This window comes from Cuculus canorus, chromosome 7 (assembly GCF_017976375.1).
Source record: "Cuculus canorus isolate bCucCan1 chromosome 7, bCucCan1.pri, whole genome shotgun sequence".
In the NCBI taxonomy this organism is placed as follows: Eukaryota; Metazoa; Chordata; class Aves; order Cuculiformes; family Cuculidae; genus Cuculus; species Cuculus canorus.
The window spans coordinates 5,825,417-5,845,230 of NC_071407.1; the positions used below are offsets into that span (position 1 = coordinate 5,825,417).

Genomic DNA, 19,814 nt, shown 5'->3' on the forward strand with positions numbered 1-19,814 from the left:
CTACAGATCTTAGGGCAGCATAGCTGGTTTCAAGATGAAAAACTGGGATGGGTACACTTGACAGGTGGACAAGACACAAGAACATGGGTGAAGAACCAGTTCCTATCCCTACAAACTACACATTCCACTTGCACAGAAACCTCAGCATGCCCATGAAATACCTCTCATTGTTCCATAAAAAGATTAATTGCGTTTTCACATATGCAGAAATGGGTGTAGAGCCTTGTGCAAGTGTGACCAGATCACAGGTGCGATGTGACAATCGGGGACTCCAGAAAAGCCTGACACATTCCAGGCCAACTTGCATCTGCAGTCGCTTCATCTCCTCAAAATGCCGTTACTCGCTCTAACCTTATTTACCAAAACTAAGACCATTTTTACTCCACAGAATGAATGTGGCCTGGGGCGGATGCCAGGAAAAAAGGCTGGAAAAAGCTGCCCCTTATTTATTTATTTTAACAGAACAAGGTAAAACAGTTTGCTGCTAGAAATAAACATTAAACCTTGCAGGACTGCCTCCCCACCGAATACACCACTGCCACCCCCCTCACTCTCTCCTCCTCCTCCTCTCCCTCCAACATTGTAAGTAGCACAAAAGATCACATTACAAATGCCAGCTGTGGCTCTTTTGGAAGGTGGCCTCCATCTCAGAGGTAGTATATGTTCCTCACAGCCTAAGTGGTTGCTATGGTAAATATGCTTTTTATTGAATAGCAGAGTGAAACAGCTTTTAAGAGACCCATAAGAACCCCATAAATGGTCAAAATACAAGGCAGATAAACCTCAGCCTCCCTGGAAACAGGCTTCTCTTTATTTTCCAAAATCATGATGATTTTTATCTCTTTTTTTGTGTGTATTTGTGTTGTCCACTCACCTCCACCTCATCCACACCTGGGTGGAGGAGTTAGAGTGGGCTGGGGGAGCCAGAACCCCGGTGAGCCCTGCCAGCACAATGAGCTGCTCTGGCTTTGAAAGGCAAGTGCTTGCTGCTCTCCTGCACAGCGAGAGGCTTTGGGGACAGCAGATGCTCAGCACCAATGATCCCTACCCAGCAAAGCCACCTGCAGAGCTCATCATGCCCTCCCAGGTTGCAACCAGCCAGGAGAAACCTCCCGTTCCCTTGCCATCACCTCCTGCAAGCTTGACGCTGCTCCGGCACACTGGCCCCGGAGCCCCAGGTATGCTCCAGCACAGCAGTTCAAAAAAAGAATTAAAATGAGGAAGTTGTTTTGCTTTATTTCTTACTAAAAATAGGATAAGAGCAAGCTATTATGGCTGTAGATTTCTAAATAACCAGCCATACATCTTTTCTCTGATCTCTTCTTCCAGCAGCAGCCCAAGCGGTTGGGAAGGAAAAGAAAAGTCATTGTGAAGCAACCAGTGCTAGATATCGGTTAAGCAAACACCAGTTCTGTGTCCATCGAGCTCTGCTGTGCTGAAGGACGGTTTAGAAGCTACGGAGTCTAAAAGATGGTAAACCTTTTTGCCTTTTAAATAACTAAAAAACCTAATACATAGCAAAGGCCTGAAACTTCTCAAATTATAGAGACAAAAACAGAGTAAGAAGCTCTTCAAAAAAGTGTTTGGTATGATTTTAGATTTCTAACAAAACAAACACGTGCCTTGAATGATCTACATCAGCTTTAGATTGTGTAATAAAATATAAAGAATGAGCAACATTTCCCTGGGATTCACCTTGTCATCCACTGGTTATTAAGAAAGTTTTTAAAGAAATAAAAAAAAAATTGTAACTCTTGATGATAAAGTCTTTCAGAAGAAATATTCTACCCCACTACATGCCATCTTCTCCAGAGGTAAATTGCCCAGAGCTAAGATGCTCCTTAACATTAGATGGCAGTTACACCAGCTCTGAGTGAGGAGCACACAACCCCTCTTGCATAACACCACATCAATTAAGTTTCTTTTTAGGCCTCTCTGGATGCTATTTTATAAAGTAAAATAAAAGCCCCAGATCACTGTCATGCAAATTTGTATTGAACATTTCAAACTCAACATCTTTTTTACAACAGAAGCAAGAAAATTGACCCGAGAAATGGAAATTTAACTAAGAAGTATAAAAAAAGCATTTTTGGCAATGCTACTTATCATAAAGAGACCTTTATATTCTGCAGGTAAGCAGTAAACATTTGATAACACTTTTTATACTAAATGAGAAGTCTTCACAACACGAAGAGGCATGGTTTGACTCTGTTGAGCCTTCACCCAGGTACATTGGTGACCAAGTCTCACAACCTTTCATTCAAGATTTTGCAATAAGAAAGGGTTATTTTAGTAAAGGCCATAGAGCAGGCTTGGTTTTTATTTTTTTAATGCTTTCCAAAAGTGTCTCTTCATCCTCTTCGGTTCAACATTGCCAGATGTGTAAACCAGCCTGCTTGGACTTTACTGCCATGAAGTAATGCTGTAGTGTGCAAATTCAGAGCATTTTCAACTCCCTGTTCTCTTATTAGACACACAAATGGTAATTCCATAAACAGCCCGGCAATAGCAAATGTATTCCCTCCTTTTACCATGGGTTCCTTACGCTTTTGGTTTGAAGTAGTTCTCTTTCGGTTTGTGTAAAAGAAAACTGAAAACTGATGACAACCCATGCCATTAATGTCAAATGGTCAAATGCCTTTTTTTTTTAAGCAAAGGAAGAACATCTTTCTGTGTTTACTTACAACAATGTGTGCTGGAGATGGAGACCTAGCATCCTTGAGGGCTTGTCTACTCTGAAGGCTCCCTGCCTGAACATCAAGCAGTGGCCATTTCATCTGCAGATACTGGATGGAGGAAACAAAAATGGGGAAAGAAAAATGAGTTCAGAAAAGAAAGGCAAAAAAAATAAAAATAACAAATCTTAGGTAACATGGGTAAAAAGATATAAATTAAAATTTATGCAAGGAACTGAAACAAAAACTAAGACGATTTTGTTTGTGGAGACAAAATCTGTGCAGAACACTAACAATTTCATACCAACATGTTATAGCTCAGGAATAAGAAAATAAAGCAGATTCCACAGACAATATTACATTGATTTTATTAACTGTAGCAAATCTAGAAGAATAAGACTCATACAGAAATTAAATACCAAAACCATTTAGAGGATGGGACAAGGAAGGGGAAGGTGGATTATCAGTCTCAGGGGAGGGAAAACACAGGAATGATAAGAATATGATCCCATTATTTAATGGGTCATCTGTCAGCCTTCTTTCAACAAATGCACCATGTCAACTCCTTCAAGTTCCCAGCGCTGTACGAGCCCTGAAGGCAGAGGTCTACCCCACAAAGATCCAGCACTGCTGGGTCTTAGCACCTATTTTGCCTATTTTTCACCATTTCTGGAAGTCACCATGGATTATTGTCTCCTTATTCATCATCATCAGGAAAGAAACCTTCCATCACAGAACTCTTAAGGGACTTACACAAAGTAACTTATTCAATTACAAGGCAAACCTAATAAGCTCTCCTGTTGATCATGTCCAGGAGAGTACAGCCTGGTGCACCCAGCCTTAGCTCCAGTGCTCCGATGTCATTGTCATCGGCAGACAGGCTGAGTACACGCAGGCAGCAAGTGTGCAGCCTAAGGGGGTGTTGATTCCAAAGCAAAGAAATCTTATATACATGTCAAGAAGCAGAACTTTCCCAAGGATTTAACCAGCATCAAATATCGACTAAAACTTCTGCTCTCAGGCATGCACGTCCTCTCGCTAAATTCACCGAAGAAGCTATTGCACCCCAGACAGAACACACGGCAGAGCCCAAGACTTCCACCTCACAGGTGAACTCTCGAGTTAGTGCCCAGATGGCTGCATTGGAAGTGCTTGATTCTGACCAAGAGCAGCCCCACAGTTAGCCCAAAGAGACCTCTGCACGGTACATCTATAAAATATAATAAAAAAATATAAAATATTTATATAAAATATAATTTTACTCCAAATTTTTCTCTTGCCGATTAGGCATACCGGTGATCTCTGAAAGCCCTATATCACTCTGGGAGAAATGCGTGCTGCCACATACCTTCAGCTCCCTCCCAAACCTAAGAAAAACAGCTGCACACATAGATCAGGCCCCCGCAGAAGATCCTATTTAGCACTAGACTCCGGTTGACCTAACAGATCTATTCCTAGAAATGCCTAGAGAAATAGTCACATTTACCCATTACGCTTCTTTTTTTTTTTTGAAGAGTAATCTTGAAGGAGAACCACACACACAAAACCCTCATCACCCCAGGCAAACAACGGAAGCTGTATCTCAATCTCCATGAAGGAAGGAAGGAGATCTGGTTCCATGCTTTCAGCACATCACTATCACATTTGCTCACGTATGCAAAACATTTGCTAGCATGCAAGGCCTGTTTGCTGCAAGACCCCAGGCACCGAGGTGACCAAAAGCAGGAGTCAGCAGGAGGATGCATTACCAATTCCCATCGCTTGGAGGGCCTGAGATTTCCGAGCTACTGGAATGCAAATAAACAAACCCATACTCTGGATTTGTGCCCCATACAAGTTCCACAAGTTCCAAGAAGTTTTGCTTTTATTCATCTTCACATTTGGGATTTGTGCAATGTGGACCAGAGTGTTTCAGCACTTCTTAAAAGCAAGAAATAAAACCCAAACAAACCAGAACTCGTCTACCAAAAGTGACATTTCTAGCTCTTACGACTCGATTTAAGCCTCCAGATATTTGATCGCTTGTATCAAATCCCTGCTCTTCAATATAGGTGACCACAACATAAATTTTAAAGCTGAGATGATGTTAAAGTTACTTTCAAACCCTTTGTGGTTTCAGAAAAGTGCTTAAAAATGCAGCCCAAGCTCACAAAGAATGAGCCCAAAACCTAAGCCAACTGAGAACTGCTTAAAATGAGGGGAAATGCGATACGTTTCAGATTTGCAGAGGGCACTATTAAACAAGTCAACTGCTACATTTTCAGAAGTCCATCAGTTATTGTAGACAGTGACTGTAACATCACCACACAAAGGGGCGTATGAATTTTAAGAAAGGGTCCTGATGGGTCACAGTCACTATTGGCTTCCTCACGTTTTTCAGCCACCTAGTGAAGTATTTTTTCCTCTTCCAAGGAAAACATCCTTGCAGAATGTGTGTCTCTCAGTATATGACTCTGTTTGAAACTTCACAATCACTTTAGGGAGTGAGAAGTTACTGCTACCAGAGCTAAAGCTCTTACAAGATCCTGCCAGCTTAACCAGTGGTGTCTCAGGAAACAGTCACTAAGCCGTTACCCAACAAAATAAACCAACCACCCTCATTTTTCTGTGACCATTCCATGGTCACAAGCAACCCTGGAATATTCCTACAACCGTAACATCCCATGAAGAAGCTCAGGTCAGCAGCTGTACAGCCAAGAAACATGTGGGCTTCTCTGAGACTGCCCCGAGGGCAGGCTGAGGCACTGACACTGTTGCATGAGCAAGCTCATATCAGACCCTGTCCTGTCAGTAATTATTGCAGGGATTACAAAGCCTTCAGCACTGTCAATTCTGCTGGTTTTTACTAGCAATAAATTTCCTTAGAAGAAACAGAGAACGAAGGTAGGGTTGCTCCTGCTCCACCTCAGTCTCAAGAGCCCATACTTCCAGCAGGGATGCTCCCACACCAGGCTGCTCAGCCTCAGTGCAAGATGAAATCTTCAAAAGATCTTACCGCTACTTTGCTTTCTGCTTTTAAACACCTTAGTTTGGGCTCTCGGTGAAGTCATTCTCTTATTCACTCCTGCCAAAGAGGATCCAAGAAGTCTTACAGCACAAAGGCTAAAATGCAGCCAAAGCTGCTTCTCCTCTTGGACACGCACAGGGAGCCCCACAGGAATGGTACAAAACCAGAAGGCTCAGCTTTGCACACAAGCACACACACTGACAGCTTCCATTTCCACCAGTGGGGAACACATCAGTTGGGGGAAAAATAAAACAGTCCCCACAGAAAGCAGTAACACCAAAGGGTCAACAAAGCAACTTCCATGAACTCTACCAAGTCCCAGGATCCAGAGCAGCATCCTGGCCCATCAAGGGTGAGATGTTCCATCCGTCAGATAAACAGAGGGACAGAGCCCACAGCCAACGCCTGCATCAAGGTAACAAACCCACAGCTTTGGTGAAGGAACGTTTGCAAAAGTAAAAACAGCCCAGTCTGCTGGCTTCAAAATGCCAGCCCCATTGATAGAGTATGAAGTATTAGCATTGTTTAAGGTGACGAGCCTGACTCAAGGCCTCCTCATCCAAGAATTGTCATGCCTGTAACACAATATTGATGTGGTGGCTTATAATTCTTACTTTACATAAAAGCTTCATTGTGTGCCAAATTCAATCTCCACAGGCTACCTGAGCCACAGATTTTTACGAGTCTACATTTCAGCGCTGCGAGTCTACAATACACATAATTTTCAATTATGTTAGGGCAGAACAGGATCACTGCCTATATAACATTACTGGTTGGAGGAAATGAGACTCAGCCCTACTGCCGAGAGAGCTAACTGGATCCAGATGGCGGGCCGAGCGAGGCAGCCGTCCGAGGGAGCGACGTCGCAGCAGCCACCCCCTCTACAACTCTTTGACCATGGAGGGAGACGCCAAACCATCGCCAGGGCTGGGAGGTGGGCGGGGAGGATGCTTGGGTAGAGGGGGAGCTGCATCCCAGCATGAGGAGGGCGAAGGAAGAGGGGGGAGAGGTGTGATTGCTTTCACAGGTTTACTACTGCTGCCCTACACTATGATATTCTTATTAAAGAGATGAAAAATTAAGTCCTGTTACAGTGGAGAGGTAAATCCTTTCCTTCCTCAAGCAACTAAATAGCAGGAAATCCTCTTCTCTCGGCCCTAAATGCAGATTTGAGCCAGACAGTTCCTCTGATTTGCAAGGAGTCCACAAAAATCTGAAGCCAACATTCCCAGCCCCCTGACACTGCTTTTACATTCCTGCACCAGGGGGGAAGGGTTGGAGGGAGGGAAGTTCCCACCATCCTGCTCCCGCGAAGGCTGGACACGCGCTCGCTCCTTGCTTGCTTCTGTGTCTCAGTGTGGAAATTAGGACTCGCCTGTACAAACATTGAACTTTTCAACAAATTAACTCTAACAAATCTGCACAAATTATTTCAGAACAAAACTGTTGAAATGGGCTCTGCTGGCCTGCTTTTAACATTTTTTAAAGTAATGTCATCTTGCCATAAGTATTTTATTCCCTGCTTAACAATATGATCTGATGGGGATCATTAGCATGTGTGTGCTTAAAAAAAAATAAATGAAAAAAGAAAGAAAAAATGTTTTATGGCAAGTCTCAGAGAGCTTAAGCAAAATAATTGCTAAGCTCCAGGCCTCCGCGCAAAAATTAAAACACGTATGAGGCGAGCGTACTTGAGAGAAACCAAAGCTTTTAAAAAGGCTGTTAAATTGTCAGCACAAGGGAAAAGGCAAATGATTTGAACAGCCTGCATTTTCCTTTTCAGAAGGAGAACAAAAAGGAAACACCCTTACCCTCCAGCTCCTGCGGTCCTGACCTCCCATTTGCAACCAGAAGGTCCTGCAAAGCATTCCCCCACCAAGAGCAGCTCTACATGCCGACCCCGCTGAATATCCCCCAGAGCAGCTGCTTTCCTGGGCACTGGTAGGGCAAACAAACTTCCTTATCAAGATTTTACAGCAGAGTTGGTCAAAAGCAGCTAAAATTCACATCCAAGACTAGAGGAGTTTGGTGAACACTCTCACTCTACTGCCAGCCACAACATCCCTCCCAGGGGCCGGATTTGCAACCCTGGTGGAAGGCATGGCACAGAGTTCACAGGTGTTTCCTGCACCGGTGTCCAACCTGGAGCTGCTCTCTTGTCACGCTATTGTTTTCACTGCTGGAATGCCCTACAAGTGATGTCCCATAGCACAGAAATACATAAATCCAATTACAAAAAAAATACGCTGTTTTTTTTTTAAACAGAGGGAAAGCTGCACAACACTTTCCAGCTTACATTTCCTGCAGCTGGTGCTTATTAGCTCCCAGGAACCAAAACTAGCAGAAGCAGGTCTCCTGGAGTCAGCTTGAGACCCTGGGCCTCCAACAATACCTCTCATAACCAGACTTCCAGACCTTCAAAGTCTACACTTCTCTCTGAATGTCAACATACCATGCAAAGAGAAATATTCCTGTTCCTACTTCTGCTGTTAGTCTCTCCCTTGGCCAGCACTGCAGAATTACACAGAACTATGCACCTGGAAGTCAACTTTGAAGCTCAGGAGTTTCTCCAGTATTTAGTTAGCAACTCATAGAATCATAGGATCGCTAAGATTGGGAAAGACCTCTAAAAACATCCAATCCAAACATCAGTCCAAAACCACGGCGCCTACTAAATCATGTCCCAAAGTGCCATATCTACACACTTTTGGAATACCCCCAGGGATGAAGACTCTACCACTTCCCTGGGCAACCTTTTTCAATACTTCATCACTCTTTCAGTAAAGAATTTTTTTCTAGTATGCAGCCTAAACCCCACCTGGCACAGCCCATCTCTCATCCTATCACTCGTTACTTGGGAGAAAAACTCTTCTGGGTGGGGGTATCTAGACAAATATTAACCAGAGATAATCCAGTAGTAACACAGGAGAGTGTAATGCTGAAGGGACAGCTAAGATTTATAGGGAAGGCAATACAAATAATGATGAAGCTTAATGAGACTAATTGCTCCATGCAGACAAAAAAAATAGCTGCAAGAGGATACTCATCTTGGTACCTACAAAGAAAGGTCCGCAACCTACTACTGTCCCCACTTAAGTCAGAAACCAAAGCCTAAAAGGATTTAAAAGTAGTCCCTCAGCTTCTGCTCCATCCCTTAATTTGCCTTAATGCCTTATTTTCGGTCTTCAGTTATCACCTTGTTTGTAGAGATGTGCAGTGTGAGAGTAAAATCTGAAGGATTTATTTTAAATAACTGAAGGAGATTGCTGAAGGAACTTTGAAAAAAGGGCCTCCCATTTCTTGTAGATCTGCAATGTCTGGAATTTTTTGTATGAGAACTAACAGACGCCACCCACAATGTTCAGTCCTTCTACAGAATATGTAATGCACCTCGACGAGGCACAGAGGAGCTGCTCAAAATGAAAGCAACGAGGCTCATTTCAACGAGGCTGATCCTTGCCGCACAAAAGATTTCTTCCCTGTATTCAAGAAATGAAAGCATGAAATTCTGAAAAATTGAAGTATTTATCACATATCTCCTCTTTTTCTTTTTAGCCTATTAACATACTTTAAATTATTGTAACACTGCAAAAATAAACTACTAAGTGAAATAAATAAATAAATAGGGGGAAAGTGGCACAAAAGGAACTGGTAGGTGTTGTGTACCTGCACAGACATGTGCACATAGGTCATTAAATCATCATAGAATGGTTTGGTTTGGAAGGAACCTTAAAGCCCATCCAGTTCCAACCCTCTGCCTTGGGCAGGGATTCCTTCCACTGGATTGAGTTTCTCAAAGCCTCATCCAGCCTGTTGTTGAACACCTCCAAGGACAGGACATCCACAACTTCTCTGGACAACCTGTGCCAGTGCCTGACCAGCCTCACAGTAAACAATGTCTTTCTAACACCTCATCTAAATCTCCCCTTTTTCAGCTTAAAACCATTCCCCTTCTACTATCCCTCTACCCCCTGATGAAGAGTCCCTTGTCCCAATTTATAGACCTAATCCTGGTTTAACATGCCACTTATTCACCAGCACTGGTATCCTCCAAACAGTCTTGTGATATACTTTTGAACAAGACACTTCTAGTGTTTTGATTTTCCCTGTTATTGAGAACTAGAGTGACTTTATCTCCTTCCCTTCCCGTAACACGTAAGGAGTCCCTAAAACAGGGGTCTTGAGTTGCTCATTTTAATATTTTACCTGTGCCTTTGTCACATTCCTGAAGCACCATTAGGGCATAAAAAGGAAGGCAAAACCCTTCACAGACTGAAAATTACAGAAATATCTTAGCCATTATACAGTTTCAGATCATCTCAAAGGAGGGACACCTGGAAGCAGAAATCCTGTGAGCTGGAAGACCCTCACTGAGGCCCTAGAGCAATCTAAGGCAACCAGCAAAGATGATGACAGCTTTGGGGTGGGACAAGGCACAAAGACATAGTTTGAGCCCCACAGACACCTCAATGACCACAGTTCCCTCTTAGATGAGCAGTCAGACTGAGTGTAGGTGGAGAAACGTCGCAGAAGCACCCGATCAGTCTCTTTCTCCTGACCTTATCACCAGGCTCTGTGCCCCCCTCATGCACATAGCTCTGCTCTTGCATCCCGGATGAGATGTGATATAACAGCTACATCCCATTGCTACTGTTCGGCATCACCCCTACTCACACAGGTTTTCTATAGACAGTGATAAGGGCACAGAGGAGACTGCTGTGGGAAAGAGCGAAAGAGAATAATCAGAAACTTCCTTAAAAATTATTGCCTATGGAAGTTCAAGCAAATTCAGATAATTATTTGCTCATTCTGACATGGATGAAAGGCATCCTTGCCATCAGTTCTACAGAAATACTGAAGTAAACCAGGTTTTTATCTTCTAATGAATGCAAAGTTGGTAGACTAGAGTAGAGTTCTATGATATTGATACTGAGCATCAAGAAGCTTAGTAAAGGCTAATCAGTTACCGCAGGAATTAAAAATCATTTTTTTAGCTTTACAAGAGGAAGAGTGTTCATGTGACACAGAAGTACAGCATTACTTTCTGCAGTTCACATGGTATCTCAGCAAAACAACTGCAGGCAGTGTTTCTTGATCCTGGGTGGAGCTTGGGAAAGCACCATTCCTTTCTTCACATTTCATATGAAAGCCTCCACAGCCTTCGCTGCACAAATCGGCAGACTGGCTGAGTACTACTGGATGTCTACAAAGTGCTGTTCCAAAAGATAGGCACAAATAAAAGCATAATTTCAGCTGAGAAACAAAAGCAAACTTTTTATCTACTTCAAGCTAGCAAAAAAAGTCTTCATCTTCAAACTACTTTCCACAGGTTTTCTCTGCAACCTGTTCTTTCCCACTCAAGCATAGAGTTTCCATGAGAGAAAGAACGGGACAGTCATGAAATCTCAAAGTCTTTCTGTAGATATGGTTTGTTTATACTCGGCAAAGCTAAACCAGCCTCCAAGACTCACCGAACAATTTGATGTACAGACCCACATTTCAGTTCTCTTCCTGGCAATTTCCCAGAGAGTGAGAGAACAATTGGTAACTAGCATTTGCATGAAGTCCAAGAATGCATTTTATGGTCTATAAAATATAATTCCTTTCCTTCCCATTAAATAAAGACAGTAAAAATATCTGACAGAACGTTAGAGATGGAGATCACGGCACTGAACTACCTCAATTGTAATAGAAAGGCTGCTCCAGGGGAACCTTGCCTCCCTTAAAACTTTCCAACTCTGCTAACAGCATAAGTCCATCTGTAAAGGAGGTACTGCAGCTCTAAGCTTTACAACTACTTTCTTTCTTCTTAAAGAAAAAAAACAAACAAAAAAAACCCTAAACAAACCCAAACCAATAGAACTCAGTGGTCAACCAGCCTGTTTCTGCTTTAATGTTGCAGAACATCACTGGTTTGTCCTGCTGTCTTGTCACCCCAATACATGGACCTGTGGCACAGGACAGCACGGTGGCATAAGGAGTAAAAGTGGCTCTCTAAAAGTCACCCTCACCTTCCTCTTGCTTCCATCACTCGGAGTCCGGAGGGGAGTTACACGTTTCCTAATTATAAGAAACATTAGCCAGAGTCTTTCGATACCCTGGTGGTGATGCCCATCAAAAAAGTCACCTCTACATGATCAGGATGCAACCTGGCTGCTGAACTGGTACCATTTTCCTTGCACGTAGGTGGGCAAAGAGGTAAAAAACACAGACAGAGGGATATCTTTGCACATTGCTGACCAGGATCAGTGCTAGCTGCCTTTCTCACTGGCTACTACTATCAGAGACTGAGAGCTGCCCAATCTGTTCTCCTAAGGATTTCCTATTTGGTGGTGGTGGCGGGCCGGGTGAGGGGGGGTGTGGGGGGGAAAGTCAGATTTGGTTTCTCACAGTGAAGGGATGGAGAAGAAGGAGAAGAAAGGCCAAGTCTGGCTGTCTGGCTGCAGCAGTGGTCCTCGGCAAGGCAGCCCCATGCCCGGCTTCCACAAACAACCAGTTTGTCATACACTTGCTACGAGGAGCTGCATGACTTCAGCAGCTTCAGTTTACAAAATCTGAGCCAAAAGAGGATTGACTGATAAAATACTCGGCCCCTCCAGCTATCAGAAGCCAGCAGATGCGTGGCAAACCCCAGATGGGAGAAGGATGCCCTGAGAGGTGCACTCCCTCCAAAGCGGCCTCTCAGACTATCTCGGTTGGGTATGTGGTTTGGGTTTATTTGGTTTTTTTCACTCTTTGATCCAAATTCTCACCTGGGGTTCTGTAAAGCACCTGCGAATGATCCCAGCCTAAAGGTGCTACCAGAGAATTTAGCTGTTTGCTTGTTATTTTAATGTCACCCAATGGGGGTTTACTGAAAGAGTCATATTTTCTCCCGCCGTTGGGTAAGTGAAACTCATGACTCGAATCACTACCACAAAAATTCCTGTCGATGTAGCAATTCTGGGTGAACTGCCGGGAGCCACTCTCTAGTAAACCCAGCAAATTTCATACCGAACTTCCTGTCGCCTCCCTTGTGGTTTCCATGTGCGATTGGGTCTTTGATGCAACAAGGGGTTACTGCAGAATGGATGGCTCCAAGGGTTTCAGGCCCTCATGAAAACCAAGAACTTGCAAAACGCTCTTTCCCCGGGGTTGGTAACTTTTGTCTATCTTTTTTTTTTGGAAAAAAAAAGAAAGAAACCCAAAAAGCTAACTCAAAAATGTAACCTAAAGGCAACCTCAGGAAAAAGTCCCAGAGATAACACTGAAAGCAGCAATATTCTGACCTCCTAGGAGAAGCTGGGGAGGTTGCTATTGAGGCTATTTTGTTTTTCAGAAAGCCTGCCTTGGAAAAAAAGTTCCACTGCGTCATATCCTGGTCCACATTCCTCACTGTAATCTTTTAGCTCAGATGCGTGGAGATGTCTTTGAGAGATGAAAAAATGGGTTGAGAGTCCCCTCAGCTAATTGCGCTGGCTGAGAAACAAAACTTGTGGGCTGGGGTAGGATTTGTGTCAGGCTGACCTTCTGCGAGACCAGCTACTCCTCTGAATAAAACCCTCTCGCTGCCTCCGCCAGAATCCTCCTGCCACTCAAGTATCATCTTGCTGTAACAAATTACTCCTAACCCAGGATTATGGCTCTTTCCAAATCCCTCCTAGAGAGCCGGGAAAGAAACATTCCCTCCTAGGATTCGGCACCAGTTGTTTCCTCTGCCAATAATCCTCCTGTTTGCTTCTCCAACGCATTAGTCCTTGGGGCCAGCAAGACTGCTTGCACCCATTTTCTTCCTGAACACACCCATTTTCTTCCTGAACACACGCTGGATGTCTCAATTGTCCATTAGAAGAGGAAGAGATGAAGGTTTGCCCTCAGATAGCCACAGAAAAGCCACCCGTCTGGCCAGAGGCAAAGCTGACTCCTGGTTAAGTAGGAAGAATTATATTTAGGCGAGGACTAAGTGAATCATTTGGGATCAAAGGAAAACCAAACAAATGAAGTATTCACTAAATCTGTGCTGTCACCTCTTGTTCCTGGGCAGCCACCCCATGTATTTATTTTCTGGTTTCCTCCAGCACCACCAAAACAATGCAATATGCATTTATGGTATTTAAATGAAGGATTTTAAAAATATTCTTAGTTGAATCATCAGCCACACAAACTCTTCCTCAAGAACAAATAAAGTGTTGTTTTCTTTAAGAAGATGCCTAGACAAGACGTGAAGCAAATACAGTCCAGAACTGAGAGCACTGTGAATTATTTTTTCCCAATTAAAAAAGAAAATTAAGTCCAGTTCCCGTAAAATCTAAATAAACTTGTGGCATGCCTGCAGAAAGACACTGTCAGCTTTCAAGTAACTGTAGGTTATGCATTAGCTTTAAATGACTGTGGTTGAATTGGAACATTTTAGGGACAACGATGTACAAAACACACAACAAGTTTTGGAGAAATTTCCTTTTTGTTTCTTTAGAGAGATAAAATTTTCCTCAGTCAAAACAATTCTACTGGCATATCCACTCCCTGAGCTAAAGTGAGAAGAAACACAAACCAAACAGCACAATGCACTAACACAAAACACATCCCTGGAGGTGTTCAAGGCCAGGTTGGATGGGGCTTGGAGCCCCTCATCCAGTGGGAGGTGTCCCTGCCCATGGTAGGGGCGTGGAACGGAGTGGGCTTTAAGGTCCTTTCCAACCCAAACTATTCTATGGGGAAAACCCTTTTTTTTTTTTTTTTTTACACAGCAAATCAAAATAATGCAATGTTCCACCTACACACAGGAGAAAAAAAAAAACAGATTTTCTTCTGCATACGGGAAAATGCAGCATGTGTTCCCCTCAAAGGGTGAAGGGAAGAGGGGCAGAAGAAAAATTAGTTACTTAAAAAAAATAATCCATGTAGAATCAGTGGCTGGGAGGGGGCCCTGTCCCAGGCAACAGGGTATCAGCAGCTCTACAACAGCTCATGTCCTGGAGGGACTCTGCCCCACTGCCAAATTCTTGTGGTTGTGGAAGAGGTTTGTTTTGGAGAGGTGAGGGTTGCTTTTCTGCAGCAATCCTGCAGCAAACACCTAACTCCTGGCCTGGGGGAGCTCCTGCAGACAAAACACACCCCATGCTCCCTGGATTTGCAGTTGCCACACTTGCATGCTGCAGCCCCAAAGTTAAAACAAAGGAGCCATCAGAGCAGTCTCAAGTGTATAAATCTGTAAACAGCCAAAAATGCTGCTCTTGTTGCTAAATATAGCACAGGCATTTTCAACTGGCTGGACCACAAGGCAACTTTTATATTTATTTATTTATTTATTTATTTGAAGGAGCACCGTTTGGGAACACTGATGTTTTTTAAGCCTGTTCATGTGTGTTATGTTCCCCTTCTCTCCATATGAGTATGCAGAAAAAAAACCCAATCAAATTAAAGGAACTTAGCAGGTACTAGACAAACAATTTCCACTTAAAATAGCCAGAAAGCAAAGCCAAGCCATGTTTGTCTTTGTAATGGTAGTGAAATCTCCTCTGAGGATGGTAAATCAGATTCATATAGAGTTAAACGCAGACAAACTGCAACCCCACCACTCTGATACAATTAGTAAATGCCTCGCTCCCCATGGGAGTTCTCCCCAGCATCGGGCACATCCCTACTCAGCCACTGAGGAGGGGGGATGCGGAGGAAGAAACGGGACCTCAGCAGCCCTCCTTATCTGAGAAACACCTGCAGAACACTGTGTTCCCAAGGAAAAGACAAAAATCGGGGACGCTCAGCATTTGCCTTGCTGAAGCCTGCACATGGCAGCGTATTTATTACTAAATCCCAGGAGTTAGGTACCAGCTCACACTTTGTAGGAGGGCGAGAGCTGGGATTATGACAAGTCTGAGCAGGAGGAGAGGGCAGGAATCCTCAGGGCTCCTGAAGATGACAGCCCAGCCCTGGACCACCCAAGAGCCAACCTGCAGAGGAGCGCTCACCTATGGGATGCTTGCCGAAAGCCAAGGGCTCAGCCCAGGAGCTGCACCCCAAGGGGATGGGGGGGTCCCCGCAAAGGCTCTGAGGGAGGATGGGGGCACCCACTGGCCCCCCATGGAGAGCTATAGCCAAACCAGCAGCACCAGAGCTTTCACATGCCTGTGCCGAGAGCTATGGAACTGCAAGTGTCAAATGAATATTTCAGGTTTTGGCTTTACCTGCAACTGATAAAAAAACAGTAGCTGTTCGAGCTTTGTTATAGCTGTCTTAAAAAAAAAAGGGAAAGGAAAAAAAAGCTGTTTCTTGGCAGGGTGGGGGGTAGAAGGGACTGCATCGACAGCTCCACTAGCCAGAGGCACTTTGCAAGGAGGAAAGTAGAACTCAAGATGTGGGAAGGCCTCAGGTTTCAGAGCCTCAGGGCACATCCAAGAGACACCAACCTATTTACTGAACAGCCGGGAAAGTAAAGGCTCCAATCTTAGAACATTTTATAATCTTATTGTGGACACTTATATTTTATAAGTTCTTGAGGTTGAAGAGATCAGGGTGGGGAAGGACACAAGAAGCCATGTGAGCTGCCCGTGGGGTTGTGAGAGGTGGTTTTGTTTCTTTAAAGATGAGGTAGGATGACTGCATACAAGGGTAATTATAAACGGAGCAAGTAAGGATCAATGAGCTCCCTTTCATAGCAACAGCTTATTTATTTATTTTAAAAATCACGACACAGCATTTCTGTTCTATTTCCAAGTCAAATTGGTCCTAAGTGGAATCAGAGAAAGAAAAAAAAACAGGTTCCTTAACAGATTTTTTGAGAGCATTAATAGACTGAAGAGCATCGGAGCAGGACAGTAAGTTGAAGTCAGTGTTTCTGTGTGCTGCACTGCCAACCCGATAACCTCAGAGGGGACCTTTCATCTCAACAGTCCAAGAAAAAGCCAGTACAGTGCACCCTGCTCCCACTAAGGAGCTTACCCCTCACGTGTAACATCAGGCTTATGAAGCAATGTGCGATGATACAATAGCTGCTAATCTACTGAAAATTATTATTCTTTTCCTCCTGCCCTCCCTTAAGCAACACGGGGATTTGCAGCGTACTGTTTGTAGAAGGTTACCTAGAACTGCCCTGCCTTCCCTGCTCCTTGGGTGATCCCTCCGGGGAAGATTTACAGCAAGGGATATCAGGGGTAGTGTGAGTATTGTAAAAAAATTCCTCTGTCTGTGTGTAGGTCTAATCGGAATAATTAGTTGCATTCCTTAAATTAAAAAAAAAAAAGAGAGAAATAATTATCTGTCCAGCAAGCAGGAGGAGAACAGCAAAGGAAAAATGCTGGACCTCAATGCAATAGTCCACCACCTCTTGCACTGATCCAGGAAAAAGACTGGCAGCTCTTGCAAGACCTGGTCCAGGCTGTGATTCTGTGAAGCTGGATGTTTTGCTGTTGCTTCTGACTGATAATTGGCTCAAAAATTAACACGCTTCACTGTCTCTGTAGAAAGAGAGCCTTGTGGTCTCATCCAGTGGGGTCATTACCAGCTGGAGCATTCCACATTTCCTCGAGAGGGCACGAATGTCCTGAACTCCCACACACTTCAGAGCAGTTAATTCACTCAACAGGGCAGCGTATTCAGGTCAGGATTTTTCCAAGAAACCATAAGGACTTGGGTGCCCGATTGGCTTTGCTCCATTGTGAATCTGATCCCTTGCACTAGTGAGCGATTCAAGACCCACACGGAAGCCCTGCTCATAAGGTCAAAACCTGGCAAAAATATAGTGGTAATACTTTTTTATTTTATAAGTAAATATATAGAAGTCAGAGCTGCATTGGACCAAAGTGCTTTTACTCTCAAAGTAATTTTAAACCTCCTCTCTAGGTCTATTAGGGCCATTAACTTTTTTCCTCATCTGAGTCTCGTATTTTGTTCCAGGATGAAGAAGAATACGCCTCTTCTGGGGACTAGTGGTGTCCTTGGTGTATCTCTCATAAATGTGTTTTAAAACAAACAGAGCCCTTCGGCTTTACTTTAGCACAGGCTTTAACACTCACATCAATCATTCCCCATAAATACACACCAAAATACACTGCGGACAAACCCATATCCTATCAGTGCCGTATAATGATTCCTGAAACTTCTACATGTAATACATCAGGCAAATTCATCCACAAGTGTCAAGCACCTCTGTGAAGCTGCTGAAGTCATCAGTGCTTTGCCTCTCAGAAACTCCAATTCCAATATCATTAGTACTAATGTCAAATTATTAACTACTTGTGTCTCTCCCGTGCTGCCTAGTAGCTTCCACCTCATACCCCAAGCCATAAAGAAAAGGGCCTGGCTGTGCACCATCATGTAAATCATACAAAATTCCCCACCTTAATTGCAATGCATTGAGAAAGAAAGGGAAAACAAAAATATATCAAAGCATCCCTACACGCAGAAAGAGAGAGAGAGAAGAAAAGCCACCGAAATAGCAGAATATGGCAATGGAAAATAGTTAGAGCAGACATTCACCCACAAACCAGGAGCATTTCAAACAGAAGTGGGAAAGGAATTAAGAAAAATATCTGGCATGGGGAAATCCATACTATCCACTGTATGCATGGGCAGGGAGGGGTTGGAGATGTTGTTTTCTTTATTACTGTTAAAAGAAGGAGGAAGGCAATTGTTTGCCAACAGAATTCAGCTTAATCATTTTGAAAATGGAGTAAATCCAGAAATGATGACGTGCAGGCAAGCTGCAGGGCTGCAAGGGTGCGTGTGCGGCCACCACCGGTCACCAGCACCTCCGAGTACAGCAGATCCCCGTACCAACCGTTCCATTGCTTTCTCCCATGCAGGAGGAATAAAAAGAAAAAAAAAAAAACCCACACTAACAAATTAAAACTACAAGCCTGCCCTTTGGTAAGGCCTAAATTAATTGTGAATGCAAATAAAGCCCTTCTGCAGCACTGGAGTCCATTTCCAGGGAAATGCGTGCACTCGCCTCTGTTTACTCCGGCTCCAGCAATGCAGCACAACCTTCAGTCAAGCTATTAACTTGAACGTTGAACTTCACAGCGCTGGCTGTCTTTCTCAGCCATTCTTTTGATGTTACCTCCAAAGCAAAAGATCAAAGACTTTGAGTGTGGTGAGGGGAAGTCCCAGGCTCTTAGCCTACCAGCCTGTGATATATGTTAAAATCCTGGCCAAAAGAGAGAGCGAAGGGAAAAAGAAAGGAAAAGCCAGCGAAGAAAGCATCCTAGCAGAGCGCTGACAAGAAGCAGCAGTGCAGCAAAATCCACGCGCCGCTTCTACCCGGGTTCACAACCCCAAAACAGGGCTTTTCTCTGCTACTGGGTTTTCTAACAGTACTGGGTTGCTCCCTAAAATCTGCAGCCCCCTATCACCCTTTCCCTCACAAAGCCACCCCTTGCACGTTGCCCAGGAACACAGCAGACACCAGCAGCACATCCCTAAGGAGCAAAGCATCCCCGACATCATTGCGATACATCCACTGACCGGTACAAACCCACAAACTTTACAGGATGGGGAGAGACACACAGGACCAGGGCTCTGCAAAACATTGAATTTCCACGTCCGCCACAGGCTCCTGGGCCATCCTGAATGAGTCACACGAAAATAAACCCTTCGACTCAGCCTTCCTGCTTGTAAAACGCGGATAATATTGCCCTGCCAGGATAACAGCCTATTCTTCCTTGTGGGGCCCCGAGAGGCTGCAGTGCTAAAGGCCGTGCTGCTATCTGCAGAGGTCCAAGTCCACACAACCCCTTGTGTGTCACCGCACCCCAGGCTGGAGGGGAAGACCACGGCCACTGCACCAACCCAGGGACACAGAGCTCCGTGGCCCCAGGCAGGTGCAGGGGCCCCTGAACGAAGGGGCTGCCTGGGGACAAGGTGGCTTCCACTACATCCCACCACCATGACCCCAGAGCAGATCTGGATACCTTTGGGAAGCCTGGTCCTGCAGGAAAACATCTAGAAAGTAACAGCTTTTCCCTTCCCTCGGCGTGCTGTGTTTTTTGTTTGTGTGTTTGGGGGTTTGGGTTATTTGTTTGGGGTTTTTTTGTGTTATTTTTATTTCAGCCATGTGTTTAGAAGGGGACAGGAAGGGGGTGATTTTATTTTTTTTTTTTACATATATAATGTTTTTATTTTAAGATTCTGTTCAACCCTTGTCCCTTTCCTGAGCC

General features: G+C 44.1%; 1 protein-coding gene across 25 annotated transcripts in view; it reads right to left on the bottom strand.

Annotated features, from left to right (window-relative positions):
• Positions 1–19,814, bottom strand: part of TCF7L2 (transcription factor 7 like 2) — a 180,474-nt gene that overhangs the window by 114,080 nt on the left and 46,580 nt on the right. For 22 of the 25 annotated variants that reach the window (XM_054071352.1, XM_054071349.1, XM_054071350.1 and 19 more), the window contains exon 5: positions 2,685–2,786. The exons of the other annotated variants lie outside the window; for them this stretch is intronic. In XM_054071352.1, coding sequence (XP_053927327.1) covers positions 2,685–2,786 — 102 coding nt within the window. The remainder of the gene's footprint in view (positions 1–2,684; positions 2,787–19,814) is intronic. 25 annotated transcript variants of the gene reach the window in all.